Raw genomic sequence first — 25,788 nt, 5'->3', positions numbered from 1 at the left:
ATTGTGAGATTGTGTGCTTCACAGGAACAACACATTGGGCTTTCTCTTTCTAGTGTTTAAAGTGGAAACAATCTTGAAAACAATTTGCTTTCATTTCTGGTTCCTCCTCCACATGTAGCTGTGCCCTGTAATCACCTCGGACCGATGTTCCAGCTGTGTAACCTGAAGCCACACAACCACCTACCACTCCATGACTGATAATGACAGGACAGCTGCCTCCTGCTGCTCCCCAGTCAGGAAGAGACGTTGAAAAGGAGTGACCGAGTTCAAGAGTGATAAACTGGGCTTGTGTGTGTTTCACCAAGAGGTGAAATTAATTAAGCCACCAAGCTAATTTTTTTTCTTATCTTCTGGTCCTCCAGACATAGTACTTTAAAAACACTGCCAACAGGAAACATCTCAGGAGCGGTCAGCATTTCTCACATCTCTGTGCATCAGGATTTTCAGGGCAGCGGTGTGGCCCTCAGGGTTCAGGAAAGCTGTGCTATAGGACAGCATGACAGTGACCAGATGTGACAAGGAAAATGCCATCTCTGCACCATGTGACTTTGCCTTATTGCTAATTATTTTGGTTCCTCAGCTCTTCTTCTTAATCCTGAGTCTGCATCAAATTGAGTTCATCCATTATCTGCAGTACATAATAAAAAAAACCTCAAATTCTGTTAGTAAAAAATTTGTAAAAGTCTACCTGGAAGGAAAAAGGCTCTTCCCAGCTCAGGTAAGTAGTAAAAGCATCTGACAACCAAAGTATTTGAGATCAATTGTCATCCAAGCTACTACTTGTGGGAGCTATATTGCCAGGTACTGACTTGATTCGAAGATGTGACAACCTTGCAACACAAATCAAAAGAGCCACAAACAATTTTCCTGCTAATTCCTGTGAAAGTTTAATGGCTCTAAGAAATTATATTATTTTAAAACATAAGTGTCCATTTAAAAATGATTTCTATTTAGAGAAAAAAAACAACAAACATGACTTCACTGCACTGAGGGCAGTGAGCCTGCAAATGTGAAGATGAGCACTCTCTCCTTGTGTCACATGATATGATAAATAAAGTGGGTCTACTGGTGAAGAAAGACTGGCCAGAATGCATGGAAATTATCCATTTTCCTCAGGGAAAAACCTACTTCATCCCACACTGAAAATTCAATGGACAGTGGCTGACAAACCAGTCTATGGTTTCACAGACGTCAGTTCCCCCCAGGGTTTCAACAAATCTGTCTCAGCACATCCCAGGGATCATCTGAACAGCATGATTTGCAATGTGCTCATGTATTCCCAGAAAGTCCATCCCACATTCAGAGCATCTGATGCAATCTCCAGGAGCTGTCACAGCAGCGCTGCCCCCATTTCATCCTTGGAGAAGGAAGTGTCTTTGGGTGAACATGCCTGAACACCTGTGAAAATTCTGCTCCAAAAATGTGACGGAGATTTGAGATATGGGGTTGCACATGGTGCCTTGAGCCATTCGTGGAGCACTGATCCAGGTGCAGATCCAGTTTACGGTAATGAGCCGACAAAGCTACGTCCCTGCCAAAATGCTGGGTGAAAATTAACTGTGGGGACGTGGATGATAGCTGGGAGAGCTGGTGAGAAGAAGCTCTTCTTTGAGGTCATTATGGCAACATCCATTCACATGGCCCATTTCCTTCATGCTTTGGCAACACTGTCTTCTGCAGGCACCTCTCTAACGGCTGGTATCTGCAAACACCGGCCTGCAAGTCCCACCAAGCTTCCAAATGGCCTTACCTCCTCCACACTGCACGCTGCAGCTTTCCCATCCGCTGTGTGTCCAGATGTACAGAGAATCCTGTTGCTTTTCTGGCTCGCTTCTGTTTTCAGCAGTATAGTTTACAGGAATTGTGTATTCATAATGAATTCCATAATTCTGGTCATGAAATAGCAGCACCTGGTTCGGCAGGAAAAGGAAAGCTGTTACAACACACTGTGTACTGGGAAAGCCAAGACTGCAGAGACAGTAATGCTGGAAATGCTGTCTTGGGCCAATATTTCTAGAATATGAGTACCTTGTGAAAGGCAAACAAATCTTTATCTAGAAACCTGAAATTACAGTGGTATTGGTAAAACAGGGCATCTGCGGGAGCAATAACTGCTTATTCTGAACCTGGAATTCAGTGCATAAAGTTAAGTCTCAAATGTGATCAGCAGGCCACTGGCTATCTAAAGAGAAATAGTAAGACAACAGGAAGCAATAAACCAGCAGTTTTCACATAATAACTATTTTAATAAGCATCTAGAGTTAAAACGTCACTCATCATACCTGTCCTGCCCTTGTTTTCTAGAAAGCAAGTTGTCTGCAAGCCTCATGTAGAGACTCATGCTTAATGGCTGAGCACCTCTGTAGAGAATGGGGAAAATCTGGGTTAACTCTGTACTGTTTATGGATCACAGTCCTGGGCAGCCTGCTCTACACCACCCTGCGGGAGTAGGGGGTTTGGACAAGAGAATCTTCAGAAGTTCCTTTCGACTTCAACCATTGTGTGATTCTGTGAGCTGCAGCATTTACGGTTGCGTTTGAGCTGGGCTGCAGCAGTCCCTGGCTTGAAGGCAGAAATGTTTCTGACACATTTGGAGGAACAAGGTGATCCTTCTCAAACTAAAAACAACTAATGCAAAAAAAAAAGTCACATGCCTCCTGGGAAATGTGGCACTCAAACTGAGCATGTCTCTTCCTGCTGATGTCTATTCCTGCTGACAAGCTGTAGGAACAGGATTTTATTGTCTCAGAAACCTGAGGCTGACAAGGAAGAGCCATATCATACAGCTTCTGGCAACGTATATTTTTTCATACTCTGAGTATTTCTAGAGGAAGGTGAAACCTGCTTCCAACAGCAGGCTGATTATTTCCTATGGAGGCATATGTGATATCTCTAGCGTTATTACTCCAAAACTCGCTGACTATTAAAAAAGGCAGAGGAACAGAGAAAATGATTAATTTTTCACCATAGGTAGATGACAATTCTCGTCATGTTTTAATTTACATTTTGGCCTTTGTTTGGCTCTCCCTTTCACTGCCTTGAGTCAGAAGTGATTAAAAGACATCCAATGGAGTATGAGGCCCATGGAATCCGAGTTACCACACTATTAACAGATGCCATAGAAGCACTACTGTAATGTCGATCATGTGGCTTTAGCCTCACTTATAGTTATTATCCCATAATCTCAGCAGCATTAGACAGGTGAATTCTGCTGGCTCTTGTCACCTGCTGAAATAGGAGCAGCACCTTATCAAAGAAGATACTTCAAGCAGAGCTATCATAAGCAAGCAGCTCCTCAATTAAAAAAGGCAAATTTGCAAGTGCTGTTTTCTCTTGACAATAATTGTTTCCCATTAGATTGGCAGAAATCGCTCCTACTTAACCAATAATCTTACTAAAGCTGTCATAAGCTCATTTAACCAGAAAAATAACCACATGTGCAGAAGGAAGGGGTCCAGCTTGCAGGCATCGATGTCCTGGAGGTCTGTGCAGTGAACACTGTGGGGCTACACAAACTTAGCACCCCTGAGTTGCTCTGCACAGTGCATAACCTTGGGCAGGAACGTGCCTTCCAGAAAATGTGGGGAGAAAAATATGATTTTTCTTCAGCTACATAGGGAGCCTTACTACCAGAACTGAATATCAAGGTTGAAACTAGCCAGTCACCATTACAGTTTCAAAGTTGAATGTTTTTTCTTTTGTTTTAACACAATTCAGAATACCAGGCAGTCAGAGACAGAGAATGCAAGTCCCGCTCTGGCTTTCTTTAAGTGCATGAGACACAGCTTGTTCTACAGAACTGATCAATCAGCTTTGTATGTTTGGTTGTCCTCCGCTGCCAGGAGGAGGTCTAGCACAGGCCCAGTTACGCACACATTAAGTTCTCCAAGAAATATACTTATACCAATGCAGTTGGAGAAATGCCTCAAGTATTAAAAAGCAGCTAAAAAGAAATCCTTATTATCTCAATATGGGTGCAAGACTAGTGAATCTGAAGGCCCATATGAAACCAATTTCATGCAATTTTGTAGCCATATATAATTGGGGTGTGTGTGCATAATTGGTTTCAAATGCAGGTCACAATGGACTGACTGAAGCTTCTGGCTCTTTGTCAGTCCAGTGTATTTCACCACTGTTTGAACAAGTTTTCTATTTAGAGGTAACTGGTAACCATCCTGCCTTTCTTGCATGGAAAGCATGAAACCCAGTACCCTGTATCAAGGAAAACATTAATATCTGATTTGAAGAAAATACTTCACGTGTGCTTTGTTTATGACTGGCCATGATTTTAAGCCACGAGCTTTTTTAGTGGTCTGGCAACTTCTGCTTTCCTCCTTTTTAATCATTTCTGGGGAGGAAGGTGAAGAAGGAAAATTTCCTCTGCTCATATCTGCTGAAAACACCAGTCTGTACCTGGAAAGGATACTCATGGAGAACCTCATAATTACTAGTTTCCTATGTTAGTTACTTACTCCTTAATGAAGGGGAAATGAGTATTTCTTTATAAAAAAATCTCTACTAATGCTGAAGTCTGCAAAATGCTGGTACCAGATCTGACTGCAGTACAACTCAACCAAGTAACACCCTGGAAGGTTCCAAGAGCTGGCAAAGGAACCCTGCACAGCATCTTCACAAATGGCACCTGTGCAACCCCTTTTTCTTACATGACATTAGGAAGACCTTCGTAGTACAAGACACTTTGCCAGAGTCCTAGTTTCAGGAGGGAAGACTTATCTTAAGGCTAAAGTCAAGTAGCCAGCACTGTGCCCTTGTGGCCAGGAAGGCTAATGGCATCCTTGGGTGTATTACAAGGGGGGTGGCCAGTAGATCGAGAGAGGTCCTCCTTCCCCTCTACTCCACCCTGGTGAGACCCCATCTGGAATATTGTGTCCAGTTCTGGGCCCCTCAGTTCAAGAAAGACAGGGAACTGCTGGAGAGGGTCCAGCGTAGGGCAACAAAGATGATTAAGGGAGTGGAGCATCTCCCTTATGAAGAAAGGCTGAGGGAGCTGGGGCTCTTTAGTTTGGAGAAGAGGAGACTGAGGGGTGACCTTATTAATGTTTATAAATATATAAAGGGTGAGTGCCACGAGGATGGAGTCAGGCTCTTCTCAGTGGCAAACAATGACAGGACAAGGGGCAATGGGATCAAGCTGGAACACAAGAGGTTCCACTTAAATTTGAGAAAGAACTTCTTCTCAGTGAGGGTAACAGAGCACTGGAACAGGCTGCCCAGGGAGGTGTGGAGTCTCCTTCCCTGGAGACATTCAAAGCCCGCCTGGACACATTCCTGTGTGACCTCACCTAGGCGTTCCTGCTCCAGCAGGGGGATTGGACTAGATGATCTTTTGAGGTCCCTTCCAATCCCAAACATACTGTGATACTGTGATACTGTGAAAAGGTGATTTTTCTGATGATGAAGAAGGCTCCTGTATACACCTCACTTGTGTGGGCAGACCTTGACTTCCATGGCTGAGTCAGGAAGCCAATATTTTGACACAGAGAAAGCACTGACAGACTGGAGTATTGTGATTATTTTGTATGTGCACGAAAAGTTCACGAAAATTTTGAGCTTTTCAAACTGGGCCACGAAATGTTGCACAATGAACACCAGCAAGCCAAAAAGTTCAGGTGAGGAAAGGGAGAGACACCTGATTTTTAGCAGTACTTACAGATAGCCTTCCATAGCAAAAAGTCATAAGGAAAAGAAACAGCACACAGAAATATGCGATTGGATAAAAAAGTTACAGGAAACAATGCATACATTAAAATACCTTATGTTTGTATGCAAACCTCACTATAGAAACTGTAAAGTTTTTTACAGACTTTCTACTAGTAACACATACATGAGACAGGCATTATTACAGCTATTTTACAGAGAGAAACATTAAGGTTACCACCAACATTAAGGGACTGGCTCATGAGTCACATCGCCCATTAGTGACAAAACTGGGACTATGATCCTGTTCTTCTTGTCACGCCTGTTCTCATACAGCCGCCATATGACTATTTATAAAATTAAATGCCTGGTTAGCAGAAGGACTGTATTGAACAATAGGAAAAACTTTCAAGAACACCTTAAAAATGAAAAAAAAAAAAAATATAAAGAAAACAAGAAACATTTATGTGTGTAACTAAGTCACTATGGAGGCTCAAATTCACATGTGTCATCTGTACATGCCAAATCTGCACCTCTTCTGTTAGAGCAACAGCGTGTTTAAATGCAGAATAAGTTCTGGCGTAAGCTGAGAAGATATTTTCGCAAATACCCTTTCAGGTGTGTGAGCAGGTATGTCCATGAAATGAACAAGGCCTCTGAAAACCTACATCCTCTAGAATGGACCTGTCACATTGTCTGCGACACATTATAGGATTATCCTGTACTGGACACAAGTCTCCCGGGACTCTGCATGTTCTCCCAGAATAAAGCATCATTCTCTATTCTATGAAAACATCATTTATTTTTAAGCAGGGAGCTGGGTTTCTCCAGCCTTTGCAACGCTGTAAAAGAATGCAAAGAGAGGCACTACAGCATACCTTTAAAAAACTGGTGAGGAAGCAAACAGTCAAAAATTAACTTTCAGCTAGAATATAAACCCTAGATGTTGCATCACTTAAGAAACACAAACAAAGGATATAAAGTTACCATCAAGTGCAGTGGTATTTTAGTTGGTCCTTTGGCAGAGATTTTCTCCCACAGACCCCTTCGCACGTACCGGACAGTAGTGCCTGCGATCTGAAACTCACCAGGAAGCTCAATTTTCCAGTCGCTGTTAATGGATCTCTTACTGGAATCTTTTAAAGCTGGAATGAAGCAAACACCATGGAATGAAATGTAAGCAAATTTGTAATTACAATACAGAATACTCAGCTTCTGTATCAGCCCACCTGAAGTACAAGATGCAGTAGCCTTGTAACAGACATGAATGTAAAAGAAAAAAAGTATAATTACAGTATAATTATAGCTGACTTGTCATAATGTTTCTAATTTGGGCATATGCTGCATTTCAGTTGATGAAGGCATTTGTAATTATAATAACATCGCTGTTGAGTAAAAATAATGTCATATAACCTGGTCTTGCTAAGGTTTTACAAAACCTAAAGCTATTAGGTTTTGCTTTCAGAATAAGCAAGGCTCCCCAGTTTCCAAACTTTGAGGCATTCTCTGTGCCAGTCCACTGACAGAAAATAGTAAAGGGAAGAAGAAAAGGGTAGGCAGGAGAAGTTACAAAGGAAGTAAAAGGAAGGAAAGATAACTACCAAATGTCCATGAAAAAATACTACTAATTTAGGAGGAAATGGTAGCACACTTCCACAGTTTGACCTATGTCAAGAGTATATCTAAAACCCACACATATTCATGGTTGCTGTTGAATTCTGCTATGCATACAGTTCTGCTTTTGCAAAGGAAAGCTTGCACAGCCGAAATGTTTTTCTTTGACCTTCAGCAAAAAGAGACTTAATTTGGATTTAAAAGTTATACTAAAATACTACAGCATTGTGCTAACAAGCAAGGACCACAAAGCAGAAGTGCAAAACTTCCTAGCCTGTTTTCTTTATCCAAAATGAGCAGAGTACAGGTTGCAAACAGAGAGCATAATTAGAGACCAATCAGTTAGAGCCATAACTTGTCCTGGAATAATCTCAATATTATTTGTCAGAAGTTACACGGGAAACATGTGGGCACATATGTAAAGTGAACATACCTGTATCTGGTATATTGTAAATTAACACTTAGATCATTTTAAGGATTATTCTCAAACCTAACAATTCAGATTTTAATCTTAGAGAAATTGATGGTACCATAAATTTGGACACATAAACCAACTAGGCAGACAGGATGTAAGAATCTAATACCACAGAGCAGCTGTTAGAGAATGAGCTGAAGATACTTCTGGTAAAACACTTACATACTTGCAGTGTTACAGTTATTAAAACTGGTACTTGGGGTGAAATAGTGTAGAGTACCCACGGTTGTAAACCAAAGTCTGGTTTGCAAGGCAAGACCTGTACATTTTTATGTAGACTGACTGAAGTCTGGAAGCAGTTGGGTTCAAAGATTCTCATTCAGATAGTAAACAGGGAAACCTATCCTGATCTTCAAGTATTAACAAAAAATTAATACATCATTTATCTCTAAACTCTCCTTCCAAATACAGCAAGAAAACTCGTTTTTTTTTTTTCTTTTTTTAGTTTCCAAACAGAACCGACTTTTGAAAGTGTATTTTCATAAACTTTCCTGGAGAGAATGATCAATCAAATCTCTGTGTTGATACACATGTGAAAACGCAAAATAAAACGCTTCCTGAGTTTGTGTGTGCTCCATAATGCAAACATTGAACAAGTTAACATTCAGCTGTCACGGTTGTAAGGAGAAGCCAAGTTACAAGGCAGTGACCGGTCAGTGGGCAGAATATGAACTTGGCAGATCAGCTTTATACTCCCTTGTGCTCAGGCCTGGAGGGCAGAACATTCCAACCTGCAAGCACCAGCTACAGGCATGATTTTAGAGTGGTCCTTAGGCTGTTCTAAATTACTCCAGAGGCTTTTTTTTTGCCAGCTCCAGCATCAGAAATAAGTAGAACTTACGGTCAGGATACTTCCTGATGCCTTCTTTGCTTCTCAGAAGGCCGAAGCAGGTGAGATACTATCTACCTCTGGGTTTCATGGAAACAAGGCCACAAATAAAAGCCATCAGCAGGCAAAGAGCAGCCTGCCACAGCCACCCTGAGCTGGACACACCTGCAGAAGGTCAGGTACTGTAGGATCATGCTCATCTTGTCAGGAACCTATATGCACCATCCATAGTGTCTGAGCTCTGGGAAAGTCTGGAGCGTGTAAAGGTTGCAATGTTCTGTGTGTCTGTATGTGCCTTTCTGAGGATCCTGGGCAGGTACTGGAGAAAGGTGCAACCTTCTGTCCTGCGGCACACAACCTTCCTGACAGCTCCCGTTGCCCCATTAGGGGCTCCAAAATCAGGGTGAAGGGAAACTCCAGGTCTGGTTTCCCCAGGAGGAGTGGGATGTGTGGGGGTGAATGGTTTTTCTGAGGAAAGTTCCCTTTGGCACATAGAATAGGGGTATGATGATGTCCTGGGATTTGCATCCTACAGCAACATAACTGTGGCTTACTTCTGTCCCTGCTTTGTTCCTTGATCTAAAAAGCACCTTCTGCAAACTTCAGACAGAGTTCTGAAGCAGGATTGCTTTCCTCTGCCAAAGCCCAGTGGCTTCCAGGCAGATCAAAGCAGCCACGACACCGGCCTTGAGGAGCCGTGAACATGACCAGTCGAAGCTGTGGATGAGATAAAACTACCTCCATGCAGTATGGCTGACTAGTAAAGATATCAAGGCACATGCTCAAACCTGTGTATAAGAGCTTGAATGACTTAAACTATGCTTTGGTTCCAGCTCATCATCAAAGGAAGATAACTCGCTGATGGAAAACAAAACATTCAATCTTGTGGACCTCTTTTCTAGGAAAGGTTTGATTTTGGTTGCTGCAGGCACTGCTCCCTTAGTAATTGAGGAGATGGAGAGTTTGGAAATAGCCCTGTTCCCAAAGGTGTTCCTTGAGGATTTCAGCAATTACCTTGGAGACTCAGCAAAGTATTTTAGCCAGTATTTTTGTCACTGTTTGTCTTCATTGCACGAAAGAGCCCTATCAGTAGGGATCAACACTGCAGCTATAAAACCTCCGTGTCTCTTAGACACAAGGTGCTGCTCTTATTCCAATGGCTTTTGTGACACACAAGCAATCACAGGCCTGACTCTGCCTACCCGGAGGTGATAGTTCTAAATTTACTGGGGTGAAAAGTGCCTTTTGCTCTTATTGCATGCTGTGCTTTTCATGCAAACATTGCGGAAGCACTTTGCAAGACAGCAAGTATCTTCACTGCTGTTTAGAGAACAAGCAAAGCAAGCACCAAAGAGCACTTGCCCAACCTCCCTGAGAGCTCAGTGGCAAAACCTGAGGAGACCAGGACATAGAGAGTCTTCTCTGACAAAACTTGTCTGACTGTGGTGGAAAAGCCCAAACAGGAGAGCAGTTGTGAGCCCTTTTTGCCAAGCAGACTTAAGCTAGCACCCACAGGATTTATTCTGCCTTGGACAGCCAGCTGCAGTTTTCCTGGGACCCAAAGCCTCAACCAGGACAGTGAAGCACAGCTTTGCTCTTCTCCCCGCTGTGGGCACATTTCAGCAGCAGCAAGAATCCACCCTTACATCTCTAAGCTGTTTCTGGCTCAAAGTTGTACAGTAGAAGAGCAAAAGAAAAAAGGAACTCCAGCAACAACCCATAACTTTTTTTTTTTTCTTGTTGGTCAGATCCTGTCTTCCAGCCAATCTGTTGCTAAACCTGGCATCTACTCAGATCTTTATTTCCACCTTGGGTCCCTCCAGCTTGCTTCCCAGTCTGTGGACACAAACTGCCCAGGAGTTTCCTGTTCAAGGTGTTTTTTCAGCGTTGCAGCCAGCCAAGGCAGTCAGCGTGGGTTGCCTGTAGGTGGAGGGAAATTCTTCAGGCACCGCTCCCAGCACATGGAATAATGATTCCAAATTACACTGGGCTCGTTTCCAAAGTGCTGTACCCGGTTCTGAGTGGAAATAGGACCTGATTGGACTGCACGTTGTCAGTGTATTTGAAATAGAAAGTCCTTCCATACTCGGAATTGGATTTGCAATGCATTGTGAGGTATAACAGAGTGATTGGATTTTGTTTTCTTGGTCATCTTTTTTGTCCTATTGGGACATTCCTGCTGCTGTTCTTCAGCTTAGGTTAGCAAGACATGGGGCATCTTTTCTTTGTTTTCAGTGTTCCTTGAAAGAGAAAACCCTGGAAAGCTTAGAGAGGTTCTCCTGGCTCCTGACCATGAACCAAAGAGCTGAAAGCATTCAGAATCTTTAAAATAGCCATATTACCACTTATTTGATTCAGTTTTTGGTCTAAGGACCACAAAGATTTTTTATCTGTATTTATGTCATGCACACAGGGTCAAGTCCTGCTCTCAACTATACACAGTCCTTATCTTCACCACCCAGTGGGGAAATACCTGCTTTAGTCAAGGTTATGTGGTTGCAGCGAAGGGCAGTCACTAGCTCCACAGAAGACTCAGTGCTGCAGCTATCTGCCAAACCCAAGGCCCTGACAAATACCCTGTGCAAATCCCACCAAGACAAACAAAAAGGCTGGCTTCCAGAAGGCAGAGTATTTGCAAAACCCAAGGAAACAGTGGCTCTCATTGTTCCACCAGCACTTTGCTATGTCAAACATCTTACGTGTAGGCGTAATCCTCTCCCAGCAAGCTGGCTGCAGCATTAGTGGAAATACCAGCAGCAGTGATATGTGCTTCCTACCAAGAAGTGGCACAAATGCCAATGCTTTTGACCTAAGGGCAGATGAATGACTTGAGCTGCCCTCTTTCTATCCCCCGAATCTGGAATGAAAGAGAACAAAAGCATCTTTCCCAGTGATATTGCCAGCTTTGGTAGCATCTCAAGACAGAAAACCAGTGGCACTACACCAGAAATCTTAAGACACAATCAATATGTAAATGTGTTCCAACCACTGCAATGAGAATATCAGCATGTGGAATGGCTGAAACATTGTTTGACAGGGAAGGGCAAAAATCATATGTTACTGAGCTCATCAACAGCACAAAGAGCTTAAGTTTGACAATGCAGGGACCTGTAAGTTTCAAAAGGTGAGTGAACAAAGGGGAAGTTTGGGATTTTCTCTTATACTTTTGTTTTCCCACACATAGCTCCACAGCATAAAGAACTTTAGAGACACAGAAGGATTTCCCCATTTATGCATTGCTATGTAGCTCTGAGTGTGCAAAAGACACTTCAATGTGCTGGGTGTTCTTTCGGGCCTTGGACAATTTTCCTTCAACTCCCTGCTCTGCCACTGGCTTCCTGTGTGACTCAGTGCAATGGGGCATGAAAATTTCTATTACTTGGTCTCTCTAGAAGTAGATGGGAGATAAAGCTGCACAGTGCCAAGATGAAAAGAAATATCCCTACCATTGGAGAGAAGAGGCAGAAGGCCAGACTGGCAGATGTATATTGTAGATCACTGGCTGCACTTTACAAATGCCCTTCCAACCTTTAGTCTAAGGGAGGGGTATCAAACTCGTTTTCACCGGAGGCCACATCAGCCTTGCGGTTGCCTTCAAAGGGTCAAATGTAATTCTAGGACTGTATAATGTAACTCCTACATTTAAACAGTCTTAAAATTACATTCGTCTCTTTGAAGGCAACCGCAAGACTGATGTGGCCCCCTACTGAAAATTAGTTTCACACCCCTGATCTAAGTAATTAGTAACTGGACAAGAAATCTGTTGACAGGCTCTACCCTACAACCACCTCACATACAAATCTGACCCATCACCCCTGCCCAAAACTTTGTTTGCAACAGTGAAAAAGTCTGTTCTCCTCAAAAGGAATGCAGAAGTAGAAATGAGACAAGATTGAACAAATTGGCCTGAGAAGAGAGAGGCAAGTGACTAGAGGCTGCAGCTACCCCATCTCAGAGTGCAGCATCAGGGCTTGGGTACAGCACCGAATGCAATCCTATTGCTGCAGGAAATGGCACAGACAATGCTACGGTCAGGTTACCAAGGGATATCAGCTGCCCTGTCCTGCCTCTGCTTCAGTGTGAGCTGGGCGCCTTCCTATCGGTATTTCTGTCATTTCTTTCTCTAAAGGCACTGTTCTTTTTCTCACTCCCTGCCAAAGTGCTGTGTGCTCCTGGCAGCTCAGTTCAACCCAGTGCCAAGTTCTGTTCAGGGACTCCTCTGTCTATATAAAAGTATTTTCTGGTCCCTTCAGGTTGCACAGGGCTTGTAAGTGTCACATACTATCACATCAAGCAAACGTCATGAAACCAAGCCAGAAAAGCAGAGAGAGACTGAAACAAGAATGAAATCAATAACCTCCTTCTGACAACAACAAATCCATCATCTTACAGGTCATTCAGAGAAGGGTCATTTTAACAGAAAACAGAGCTGAGTTTTAAACCAAAACATTTTTTTCCTTTGTATTTTTACCCAGAAAACTGTGAGCAGGTTTATCCTCAACCACTCTGATCCGCCGGGCACCTGCAGGGATCACAGCTGCTTCGATGTAACCTGTGGCAAGAGAAGGGCAGGGGGATGAGAACGAGCCACAGACAGCCAGAGGCATCAATCATTCAGCATCTCACCATGAAAAAATCAACTCCTGCTCAGGGTGCGGAACAGGTGGGAAACACTTCAAATGAGATCCCTGCGTTGGCAGCCAAGTTTCACTGCTGTGACACGCAGGGCTGTGACTAATATTTCAGCCTGAGAAGAGGGAGAGAAATGCACATGTGTTGCTTAATTGTTACTTAAGGCTTGTGCTTGGGCCTAATTAGATTTGCTCCTTTTGAATCACCCTGGCTCTCCTGAGGTACTGACAGGAACGCATGGGGACTGAGCTGATGGAAAGTGTCACTGTCAGGAGCAACACTGCACAAAACAGAAATCTGTGATTTGAAATGAAGTTTCCCAACAGATGCTCCTGCTTTCTGCTCCCAAAAAAACCCTGCTCAAGGCTGTGATTAATATTAGAAAGGATTCACTTCCACAAAACATTTTGGTGATGCTAAAACAAAACAGCAGGAATTAGTGGGACAACTCAGGGGAGGGGAAAAAAAAAAAGTTTTCATTTACATTTCAGCTTTATACAAGAATTCTGGAGGATATAAAGGTTAACGGTCTCCTTGCATCCAGCTGCTAAACAGAATTTCACAGCTCGGATTTAATGTAGCAACAGAGCTGAACGTTTCTCAGGGGCTGACCATCATTCTCCTCTAATGGTTGCCAGCAGATGTACATGTCAAATTAGACCATCTGAGCACCTGACACAGTACGGAGGTTCTTACAGTGCCCTCTCATATTTTTATAGAATTCTCTTGATTTTATCTTCCTGAAACTCTCTTGTCCTTTTCATTCTTCCTTCAACAATGAGCAATACAACACAATGATACCACCTTTAACTAACAGAGTAACAGTAAGAATAATTAGGAGACACAGGGAAATGTAGCCTGTTTTCCCCTACCATGGAGCCATGTGGAATTACAGGCTTATTCCATGGGGTGAAAGTGGTTTCTTTATATATAAAGCTGAGGAACATTAGGGACCATTGAATGAGCCCACAATGGGAGCCAGGCAGAGGTTTTCCACCGGCTTCATTGGACTTTGAATCGGGCCCCTGTAAATGACACTAATCTCATCACAACCGTGATTTGATTCCTTGTAATTGGCCACCCAGTTTAATTTGCAGTGTATAATTTGTCACCTCTTTTAGGTTATTGCTCTCCCCTTTCTTTTAGATGTTAAGTACCTTATCCTATATGTTCCCTATGTTCCCTCATTCCTTTTTTTTTGGCTTTGAAGGGCTGTGTGAAACTGTTCTGGGTCATCCCTGCCCTTATGGAAATCGAGGGGTAGTCTAGAGCAATGGGTTGGGGCAAGGAACAGTCACTCCTCCAGCATCCAGCAATGTTTGGGGAGCTATTTCAGGGGTGAGGCTGAATGACGGTGTTTCTGCTACCCTGATACAGCTTCGTGTATCTCAGGACTAAGTGATTCTGTTACCACTGTGACATGGAGTGAAATAGATGGAGATTTTGGGTCTCATGTTGTGGATTCATTTCTACCCGTCTGAACCAGCAGAGCACCCGGCCCCTTTGCTGTGCTATGAACAGGGCTTGAGCTCTTGGCTTTCATGAGGAGCATTGGGTGGAAGGCTGATCGGCGCTAGACACTTTCTCTTTTCCTGATCATTGCATCTGAATTGCACTTTCCATTTGATCTTTCAGCTCATTTTTTTTTGCACTTGTCCCTCCACTTACTTCTTGATTACTCAGCATATCTCAGAAAGAGTAATATTTTTCAGGAAAAACAGAAAGAGGGAGAGTAGAGCTGCAAACCGTCACTGTGTGCAGAAGCCAGGGCAGCGGCTCTCCCATCTGCTGTTTCACTGGGAAAAATCATTACTTCCAGGGTCAATTTTTTAAAGGCAATACTGAAATTTGTTTTGAAATCAAAGCAAACACATGTTGGGTTTTATTCTAGACATTGCCAGGAGTTGATTTTTCATCAGCTGAGATACCAAATTACTGTCAAAACAGAGTGTTTCAGAAATCAAACATCCTTGCCGCACCCCATGCATCTGCATATAAACCCGACCAACAGTTACCACCCGAGATGAGCCCACAGCGGAGGTGTGATTAGTGACAGTTCGTCATGGGGAAACATGACCTATGACACACCTGAACACCTCTGTTAGGAAGCCAGTTTGGAACATGCCCAAGGTTCAGGTAATTTAACCTACCTACTGGGGGACTATTTACATGTTTATTTTTTAAATTTCATGCCAGATAAAAATGTCCAGAGCTAAATCACGCAGAGGTTGGATACCAAGTGACACTGAATTTAGTGGAAAGCAGGTCACTAACTTCAGTGAACTCTGGATCCATCCCCTGGGCCAGCAGCAGCCAGGAGGGTGTCCCAGTGCTTTGGAGGTGAGCGAGCTGTGGAGCTGCACTGGAGGGGTCAGGTAGGGCCTTAAATACACCCTCGTTTCATCACTGTGCCATGAGAGAAACACTACATGGAAAAGTTGACTTTTATGTTACTTTTCACAATGGTAAACAGTGGAGTGTAAGCTATTAATAGCATATTAGCTCTGGAGACTGTTTAGTTTGGTTTTATACCAGATTTTTCTGCTCATGTAATTTCTAATCCTGATTGATGGCTTTGGGGGGTTGTATTCACAGCTCCTGAATAAGAAGAAACACACTGTGCTAACTCACCGAGATCGCATGGCACAAACCCAACCTCACTCTTCTGTTAGTGAACTGCAAACCACTTTGCGGTTGTACAGATCTGACCTGTCCTTTCAGAGAATTCTTGGGCATGTCCCACTGGGAGCATCTTGACACTCTCATTCATTATTTCCAGCATTATTGTGCAAGTTAGTGGTCAAATCCTATTGTAAACAGACTATATAACACCCATGCAAATTTCCCACAGGTAAAAACTCAGATCGCTACCACCACTCCAGTCTGGTCCTTAGAGCTAAAGTGAGGCTTCTGGTCACAGAATATTCCTGATCTTGGAGATAACTGCACCAGAAAACACCTCCATTTTTTTCCAGGCACACTTTCTTAAGCAAACTGTAACCGCAGATTGCCAGAAAGATTATCAAGTGTCAGCCAGTAAAACCAAAAAAAAGTCTCAGAGTTGGCCGTGAGTCAAGGACTCTCAGAAGTCTGTCAGGTCTTAGGATAATTGTCTGCAATGCAGGGGTTTACAAGGTTGGGCTTAAAGTTCTGCTTTAAATGAGGAACTGGTTAAAGACTGATGAGATTTGGCAACTATCGGGCAATATTTCTAGTAATTTCACCCATAAATCAGCCTGTTAAGATGAAGCTTTGAAAGTACAACAGGAGAACTTCATTATTTGATAATTTATACTGCTGTATGTAGTATACTCCACCTTGGGAACAGTTACTTTGGCACACACCAATCTTTCTGGATAATCTGCATTACATCAGAGTCTCAGGAATGTAAGACCGTGATTGAAGCAAATCCTAGATACAAATGTATTAGGAGAGACACCAGAACAAAGAGGTGGCTTTGTCATCAAGGAGATTAATTTGTGAACAGTGGCTACTGTATCTTCATTTAAATGCTGGAGAGATCTGCAGGAGGAAAGCAGCTCACACAGGAAAATCCATTGTTAGCCATTGTTATTATTCCCAGAAAGAACAGAAAGTTTAGTGTGAACTCCAGAATGTCTCTGATCTACTAAAAACTGTTCTCCTGGTTCACATTGCAATGAAAGATGGACTCTGAGGAAAAGGAAAAATTATCCCATGGCTGAAAGTACCGATCCCTGGGCACTGTACCTTCGTGTCTTATCCCGGTACACACATGAAAAATAGGTGTGAGAAAGTCAACTGTGCTCATCCCATTATCAAACTTCCTAAAAGTGCTTTGAACAAAGATCTCGGGATAGAAGCCAAGAAAATCAGCCTGTTCTGCCTACCTGCTAGTCACGGACACTGCAGATTCCTTAATATTTTAGGATTAAGCACTAACTTCCATGACCCTTCTCACCTTGCACCTTTTGTTGAGTGTTCATTGTTGCAGTGGAGTGGACATATGTCCAGTGGTAACTACACGTCTATTTTCTGAATAGTTGTGATGATTCTCACTTGCTATTAACTTGAGAGTAATTCCTCCATCGGTACTTGTCCACTTCCAGCCATGGGATAGCTCATTTGGAAGAAGATAATTTCACTGGGAAGCCGTGGATAGATTTCAAAGCCTCCTACTATTGCTGTGAAGTTCGTTGGTGGGATTTCTAACTTGCATGTTCTCCTTGAACCCTTACAAGACACCCCAGAGTTAGTCCTAGGGCTCTGTTTTCTCATAATTTAGAAGTACGCCCCATTGACAAAAGAGTTTCTTGTACTGGCTAAAGATGCTCCTAGTCAGCACTACTGTTCAAATACCCTTTTTTTTTTTTTTTAAATATGTGCTGGATAAGTAATGTACACAATAAAAGGTCTACTTTTTCACCATCTGATAAAGAAAAATTTCTCACAATGATACATTTTTCATTTTCCAAAATGGTAGTTACAACAACTGGCATATCTCACCTTATTATGTTCTGCCATTAAAAAAATCTACATATCTGTGGTCCTTCTTTTGGATCACAAGTGAAGGGAGGCAATTAAAATCTTGATATGGCTGAGAAAAAAACAAGCGAGACAGATGCAGGTCTCATCTCAATGCAGGTCTCTGAGCTTTACAGGCACAGCCTTGGAGTCTGGACAGAAGAAGTCAGTGATAAATCAGCCACCCAACAGATACAATCCAAAGAGGTGTCCTTGATTTCTAGGCCCTCTGTACAGTGGCAGGGAAACAAGGATGGACTTCAGAACGAGTCTGTGTTTGGTTTTGAAAAACTATTTTGAAGAAATAGGTACAGGGCATGCTGCCCGTCAAAAGGAAATCTCAGTCTACACAGTGCACTCAGTTGGCCTACTGAAGACAGCCAGCTGCACACAAGTGTATGTGATATTTAGCATCACAAATAAAGGCTTTTGACCTGTTCTCCAAGAGAGAAATGGAATCCATTTACAGCTGGATCACCCTGGGTCACGGTGGCAAGATCTGAACTGCTGGACCTCCTGTGAGGCAAATTGAATATTCCACCATCATGGCCCACCAGGGTGGGAGAACTTCAGCTGTGAAACTAGGGTTGGAAAAAAAAAAAGAAATAAGCCTGGTTCTTTTTATTTGATTAATGAAAATTTGGCTGTCTTTCATGTAAATAAGTTTCCTAAAAGGGAAGAATCTGTGCTTGATATTTTTCACAAACCAAGCTAAATAGTAAAAGGACTTGAAGTTTATCCATGGCTTTTGATACCAATCTCCCCATCTAATCCAACAAAAAGAAGACAAAGAACCAACACCAAAGGATTTCACCAGCACCCACTGACACTGCAAACAGCATTCAAGTATCTTACACGAGAAACACTTGGGAACAGCCTTTGCCTTTGCCATCACACATGTGGAAACCTTCTTACAATGACTATTGGTTACTAAGAAACAGAAAGGAGTTGGCATGGATTTAGTTAATAGGGCTTGACAATATAATTTGCAATCACAGGACACGTAGGGACCAATCCTGCCATCAGCAGAGTCCCACATGCAGAGTAGCTGAGGATCTGGCCCAAAGGTTGCAGCTGCAATTCCCAAAACAATAAATGTCTTGATATTTGAAGACTGTTCTCTCCTGAAATAATAAATCAGGGTACTGGACTTGGTGTGTTGGCCTTGGCTTGGATTACAGCAAGTTTGTGGGGATTTGCCACTGACCTGTGCAATCATTTACGCATCCAAACCCTGTATCTCTTACCGTTGTCATATCGTGTATCCTCCTTTGCCCCAACTTTTGTCAGATTTTTGTACGTATTTGTTTAGTCATCAATTAAAAGAAAAAATGCCCATTTTTTTCTTGAGTAACCTCATGTCCACTTGTGATACCTCAGACTCAATGCTGCTTCATGAGATTGAGCGAGCTGACCTGAGGAGCTGATACTGCAAACCAGCAGTATATGAATGGAAACTGATGGGAGTAAGTCACAATGTGTAAAATGTTTGCAGAATAGGGGCTGGGAATTGTAAGTGAAACCAACAAGTCTGTTTTCACTGTCTAACATAAAAGAAATCCAAAAGCAGGAAAACATGAAGAGTGAACAATTAAAAGACTGTAAATACTCTTTGCATTTTAGTAGGCTAGGATGCTCATTAAAAGAGCATAATTTGCAAAAAAATAACAAGCAAAGATGATTTTCAACCTAGAAGAAGATTGTTTGGCATATCGTGGATGGAACGTTTTAAAATTACTCCCACATAAAATTTAATTCCCTTTAAAATTAATAAATCAAAACATCTAATAAATGTTTATGAGATTATAATTGGTAAAATAATTGTCTTGTAAATTATGTCAAATGGCTAATGGTGGAAATATTGCACTGACAAAGCAACACTTTGACCGGTTTGCACTTCTGAGATTGTCAGCCAAGGATCAATAAATGCATGAACACTGACCATGATTCAGTCAGTCACCTCTTCAGACTGGGATGCAGGGTGCTGGGATTCCTGAGGTGTCCTGGCAGCCAGACAACCAGTTGAGGCTGGAACTGTTCTGTTCCTACAGCCTTGTAAAGTTACCACCCTCCAGCAGTCTGTCTAGTTGGAAACGGGTGCAGCCTCCTGGCAGCGACCCAGAAATTTCTTATTTATCCGCACAAGATGTTTTGTAGTCTCGTTGGAAAAGATAAAAGATCGTTACTCTTCAGGAGCAATTAAGAAGTTCATGAACAGCTATAAAATCTACTACAGAAATGGAGAATAGCGATTTTTTATTTTTTCCAATGGAAACGAGAAATGTTTCCCACCATTTGCATCAAATGCAAACACCTTGACATACACAGGTGGAAAAATAACTGGGACAAAAGAGTCAAAGGCAATAATGCAGGAAATCATTCAACAGATTGGCCTAGCAATGCAACAGCACAGATGTGCTCCAGAAAGATGTGGTGGAGGTGGCATCTCAGAGGAGGTGACAGATCACAGCTGGCTCCGTGAATAAGGAGAAGAGTGCAGAGGGAGAGGTCAATGAACAAAAGCAGAGCCTCAGACTTCAGTGCCGAGACCTTGATTCAAGGAAGGTGCTCAGCACTGGTGCTGCTTTAATAACTGAGCAGAACTGAAGCGTGTGCTTAAAGGCAATCTTTAGGTACTTCCCCAAACTCAGTGCTGGTGTAGCATGTGTTGAATGCATTGCTCCATACAGAAATGGTAATTCTCTCTTCACTGGATGTGGAATATTTTTTCTGGACAATTCCCTCCTCTTGCAGCAGCTTACAAGTTCTGAATCTGGTTTTTCCTCCCTTTGCCTGATTAGGATGTGTGATAACAGGTTTCTCAGAAGTGCAATACAGAAACTCTGGAACAAAGACTAATTCAAACACCAAGCTATATATACATTAATGTTTAACAAGAGAGGGGAAAGTCTTAAGTTTGACCAGAAGCTCTTGTATCCTATACCAGATCCTATTGCTGGCAAGGAATCGGTAAAAATATTCAGAGGGGAGTGCTCTTTCATTTAGCTGAGATATCCTGATTATAACATGAATCATCTGGAACATGCAACATGCATCACTGAGCTCTCAAAGATGGTGCTGAAATCAGACTTTCCTCCCATTGGAAAAGATACTGTGATTTTGTCTTACTTAAAATCAACAGCACCAGTAGCATTCAGAAAGAGAAACACAACTTCATTCTGAATTTCAGACAGGCAGCGGCTGCTACTTGGGCAACTGAATAAGATGTAGACGGAATATCACATGTGAATAGAGTTGGGTTTTGTTTTGTATTTCTTAGGTGTTTACCAGAGCAGATGAGCCCAATGCTAGCCAAGAAGAGCTATTACTACCACTCTTTAACTCTCCTCCAGCAGTTAAGAGAACCACCACTCCACTAAAATGCTGCCGAGGGTTACTCACCCATCCCCTTGGTGTGGTTGAAGTCGCCTTTCACCACTTTACAGGTTTTGCCATCACCACTGCAGATTCCACAGCGATCCTCTTTGGCAGCTGAGCCAATGATTCCATCGCAGCCAATTTTCTAATGACAACAACCAGAGGTCCCCATTATTTTGTTTGCAAGGTTAAAGTATCTCTAAACATTGCGCTCAAGACTAAGAGAGACATCTGCCTGAAAACCTGAACGGGAAGAGGACTCCGTGGATCACTCATTTGCAATGGTGTTGTGTCGGTTATTCAGCAACCCCCTTCTCTAACTGTAAGAGCAAGAACTTTGATTCAGAAGATTTAACTGAAAGGAATTTCATAAACAATGGTTATTTCAGATACAGATTTCAAATTAACCCACCCTAACTTCCTTCAAACACCACAGATTAAAACAATATTTCATGTTTGTATAGCAATTTCCATCTGAGGAGCTCAAAGACATCCCAGAGAAATGGACCACTAGAGTGATACTTAGTTTAGAGAAGAGAAAAATGTGATTTCCTTAAATTACAATTAACCCAAATAACCAGAATCCTGGTCATAGCCCTTCACCACACAAAACTCAGAGTGCTGTTACAAGTTCCAATGTGCTGCTCACTGAATGAGCTCTGCTTCGGATCGGGATCTTAACAGGGACTGGAACATTCAGTTCTGATTACAGTTTTGCAAAACTTGAAAAAAGACCTTATTAATCAGATGGCTCAACATACCTGCAACACAAAAGTAGTTCAAAGAAAGTAGGCCAGGTTCATATCTGGCCAATCCATACCATAAGATTGCTTACACAATTATGAAATTTTCTGTATGCTTGCACTGTATTAAGCTTAGACATTCAATTGTAAAAAACAAAACAAACAAAAAAACAACTTAACCTAAAGCTTGATTTTAAAAGGTATTTTTCGTAATTTTCTGCACCCGCTTAAACATTTTCCCAACAGAAGTCTGCAGCTTTGTTTCCACAGACAGGTATTGCTAGAATAGTCACAGTATTCTCTCTGTAGAGATCGAGATTGTCATGATAATCTTCCTTATTCACAAACCATTTACAGGTTAGGATGGTAAACATCAGACGTGTAGATCTTGAGGCTGATAAGACTATTGTAATTAGTCTATGTAAATTGTTTTCTACCCATGTAAGACCCTCAAAATAATCAGCAATTCACTCTTAAAGCATAAATTTCTACTGAAATAAGAGTTGTCATTATGCAAGTTATTAGCAGAGATTCAACTATTAAAGGTTAAGGTCTATTCTCTGTAGATAAACAGTTTATTGGCCAATGTGCTAGCAAGACTGTCACTAATAATACTGAATTGAATAGGGCTGCTGGGTCTCTCCCTTCTTCGCCTTCTTATAATAAAGCCAGAGGAAAGCTGGACAGATCTCTTGGGGAACAACCAAAACAACAAACATTTTGAAAAATAGTGTAAGCAGGGAAACATTAAGAGAACTTGGGCTGTTTATCTGAGACTGTCTGCGTGTGAGCAATGTGATTTGGAGCTGAACTCAAACGTTCCTCTTGTTTCAGAAGACACTGGCCACTGCCTAAGTCCAGATGTGTTACAGGGATCAAAGATTGCCAGCATTCAGACGTGTTCTGATCCCGTGTTTGTCTGGGTAAATCATTAGAGACAGACACATGCTGAGAGGGGATGATCATCCTAAACACATACAAGGGAAACGCTGCCCATTAACTAGAACAGCATGTGAGTTGGTGGACAAGAACTGCAGGAAAAAAACTGTATAAAAGGGAGTTAAAGGAAGGTAGGAAGAAGATCACAGAATTGCTGGCAGTTGCAATTCTCAAGTCTAAACTTTACACCCATGTCCAACAAATAGTTTTGGGATATTGAGTGTGATTCTGCCCCCAAAACAGAAGGATGTCCCAGCAGTTCTCCTTCCAGGAAAATAAATATGATTTATTGATGGGGTTGCTGAAAGGCAGCTGGAAATATATGCCTGCCTGCCACCCTGCTGAGATACTGGAAAGGCTGCATTTAATTTAAGACTCTGGTGCTATCTTTTATTGTACTGCATTGTTATTAGCACTATGTGAGCACACAAATGAATAAAGGGACTATAATGAGTGTTGCACCACACTTATTCCCAGCATTACATGAGGAGTCTGTAGGACTATAAGGGAGGCAGGCGAAGAATGGGGAGTCAGCAATCACATGCTTTGCATTTACGCTGTAGTTTCCCAGATAATGTAAAGCAGCACAAAGCAGCAAAGCTTTGGAAAGAATAAGTCCCCCCTCTCCTGACACTGGGGTTCAAAACAAGCCTCTTCCTCCCATATTTACTAGGTCACTGACACACTTTAACTTGAGAGACCCTCTCTAAAGGCACGGAATAGAGCACTCGTTGAATCCACAGACTCTCAAAACCTTTGCTGTTGTTTACTTTCCATCTTCACTGTAATTCCCTGTGGGTGGAAGAACTGGGAATGGCCCTTGCAGCCTCCCTTCAAGGGCACCATCCCTCCCAGGCACAGGGCAGACATTCCCTTCAGCCCAGGCCTGGAGGATTAAAGTCCCCACCAGATTTGGGCCAGGAAATGGCTTCTTCAAAAGGAAAAGCTTTAAGAGAACAAATCAGTTTTCTTTCTTGGCTTCAAGTCGAAAATTGCGGCATTCTTGCTACTTCATGGGGGAAAAATACCTTGGGAGCACTTTACTTTTGTCTACATAAGCATTAGAGCCCATTTCCCCACCCCCAAGCCTTCCAATAATTTCCAAGGTAAAAGTGTATTTAATAACAGTAGATAATGAAACAGCTTTTGTTAAGATATAACAATGGATTCCAAAAGCTGCAAAGTCATTTAGGAAGACACTACATTGACCACCTTGGTCACTCAGATCCTTTTTTAACCAAAGCCAGCCATGGGAGTGCTGGCAAGAAAACTAAAGATAGTCTTTTGGGGCTTCAGGTCCTCAGCACGGACAGTCACAACTATATCTACAGGTTTCTTGATGGTCTTCAGCCCAGGCAGTCTCCTGCTCGGACACCATGTTTCAGAACTGTCCCCTGACCTTTAAACTGGCAGGTAACTGCACGTTTGCTGAGCCAAAGGCCCGACATTTATTCTCTCTGAGCTGATATCCCAGTCCACCCTTCTTTCTCTCCCTTCCCCATCTTCTGATTTTTATAATTAAACATCTGAAAATACTGCTCATTGGGTGGTATTTCCAGTCTCAGTCATCGCTGGCTCCAGCATAGGAAAACTCCTCTTCTCTTCTGAACTCACATCATTTGGATTCTTCTGTGTGAGCTATTTTCTCTATTGTTTGGATATTTTTTAATGTTATTTTTATTTGTATTTTCAATGGCTGTGCAAGAGCTCAATTGATACAGCCTGTGTATGTTTTGCTACATAAACACAATTACTTTTGTTATATACACCCACCCTGTGTAAGAATGACACTGTAGGCTCACAAAATGGTAATGCTTCCCACATGCTGAACGAACTAGCTGTCTCAATGGATCAAGTATAAATATTGATGGAGCATGTGCCATGTTACAAATTAATCATGTACAAAGCACGCTTGTTATGACAGATTCATCTACACTGCCAGTTTTTTGTCCATAATATCCAGTGTCCACTGATACCTCCAGGGATGGACCACATGAAACAGGAATGTACATATGTGAACAACCAACACTCAATCTGAGGGGAAGAGAATTCTTTTTTCTTTGTTTTAAACACAACTGCCCTTTTTGAGGATTATGGGTGTCTGTGAGGATTCGTACAGGAGGGTGAGCCTAGATCCCTCATCAAGCAGTTCATCTGTAAGTTAATTCTATTTCTGTTCCATAACAAATCCTGTGTGATGGATTGGAGTCCATGTAGAAGTTCAGCAAATATGCTCCTGTCATCTCCCAAGCCTTGAGATTTCATCTGAATCAAAGCAGCTCTGCTGGAACAGGAGATACGCAGTGCCTATTTTAAATTAGCATTATCTTATCTGCATTAGATATGCAATTACATTTGCTCATTGACTTTGTGTTTAGATCCCTTAGCAGTGCATAGGATGTTAGACACAATTATTCTTGATAACCACTTTTTCACATATAGAGCTTGAAGGTTTTGTGTCAAAACCTCTCTGTTCTGGCAGCAGAGCAGGCTATGTGAGTGAACATGCAATTAATGTGAAGCCTTTTCCCATCCCAAGAACAACTTTGCTTCTGTTCTTTGGTCGCTTTCTGTAGCTGCCCCTTTCTGATCCTTCCAAACCAGCTTCATCTGAATTGACATCTCTGATCTGATTCCACGCTGCCTCTGCCCTGGTTTGTACAAATGCCAACAAGCGGCAGATACCACAGGATTTTATATCAAGCGCCTGTTCTTTAAAAGAGGCACCTATCATGCTGATTCTGGATTTGAAAATAATATATATTGATCAGTACACGATATACCTGCAGCCTCCCTTCCGCTCAATTCTTGGCTGCTCAAGCCACAAGCAAAATCTGAAGCCTCCAAGGTAGACAACACAATGAACTGTCTATTATACGCTCTCTGGGTTAACACAGAAGAAAAATAAGGGCAAACAGCATGATTTTTTTTTTCATATTCCACTGTAAATTACACTAAAAAAATAGTAAGATATCAACAAAGTCCTGGTTTTTCTCATTAAGCTTAACTCACCAAAA

The 25,788-nt window shown here is 42.2% G+C and overlaps 1 protein-coding gene across 2 annotated transcripts in view; it reads right to left on the bottom strand.

Moving 5' to 3' along the window:
* The window catches only part of ADAMTS17 (ADAM metallopeptidase with thrombospondin type 1 motif 17), a 178,226-nt gene that overhangs the window by 35,881 nt on the left and 116,557 nt on the right, over positions 1–25,788 (bottom strand). The window contains exons 15-19 of one of the 2 annotated variants that reach the window (XM_065847356.2): positions 21,114–21,234; positions 18,567–18,641; positions 13,048–13,128; positions 6,646–6,803; positions 1,751–1,910 (exon numbers count right to left, since the gene is read on the bottom strand). In XM_065847356.2, the coding sequence (XP_065703428.1) occupies positions 1,751–1,910; positions 6,646–6,803; positions 13,048–13,128; positions 18,567–18,641; positions 21,114–21,234 (595 nt within the window). The remainder of the gene's footprint in view (positions 1–1,750; positions 1,911–6,645; positions 6,804–13,047; positions 13,129–18,566; positions 18,642–21,113; positions 21,235–25,788) is intronic. The other variant, XM_065847357.2, reaches the window with a different exon arrangement.

Source organism: Patagioenas fasciata, chromosome 12 (genome assembly GCF_037038585.1).
Source record: "Patagioenas fasciata isolate bPatFas1 chromosome 12, bPatFas1.hap1, whole genome shotgun sequence".
Taxonomy (NCBI): Eukaryota; Metazoa; Chordata; class Aves; order Columbiformes; family Columbidae; genus Patagioenas; species Patagioenas fasciata.
The sequence above is the reverse complement of the archived record's forward strand: the minus strand, read 5'-3'. Positions and strand labels throughout refer to the sequence as shown.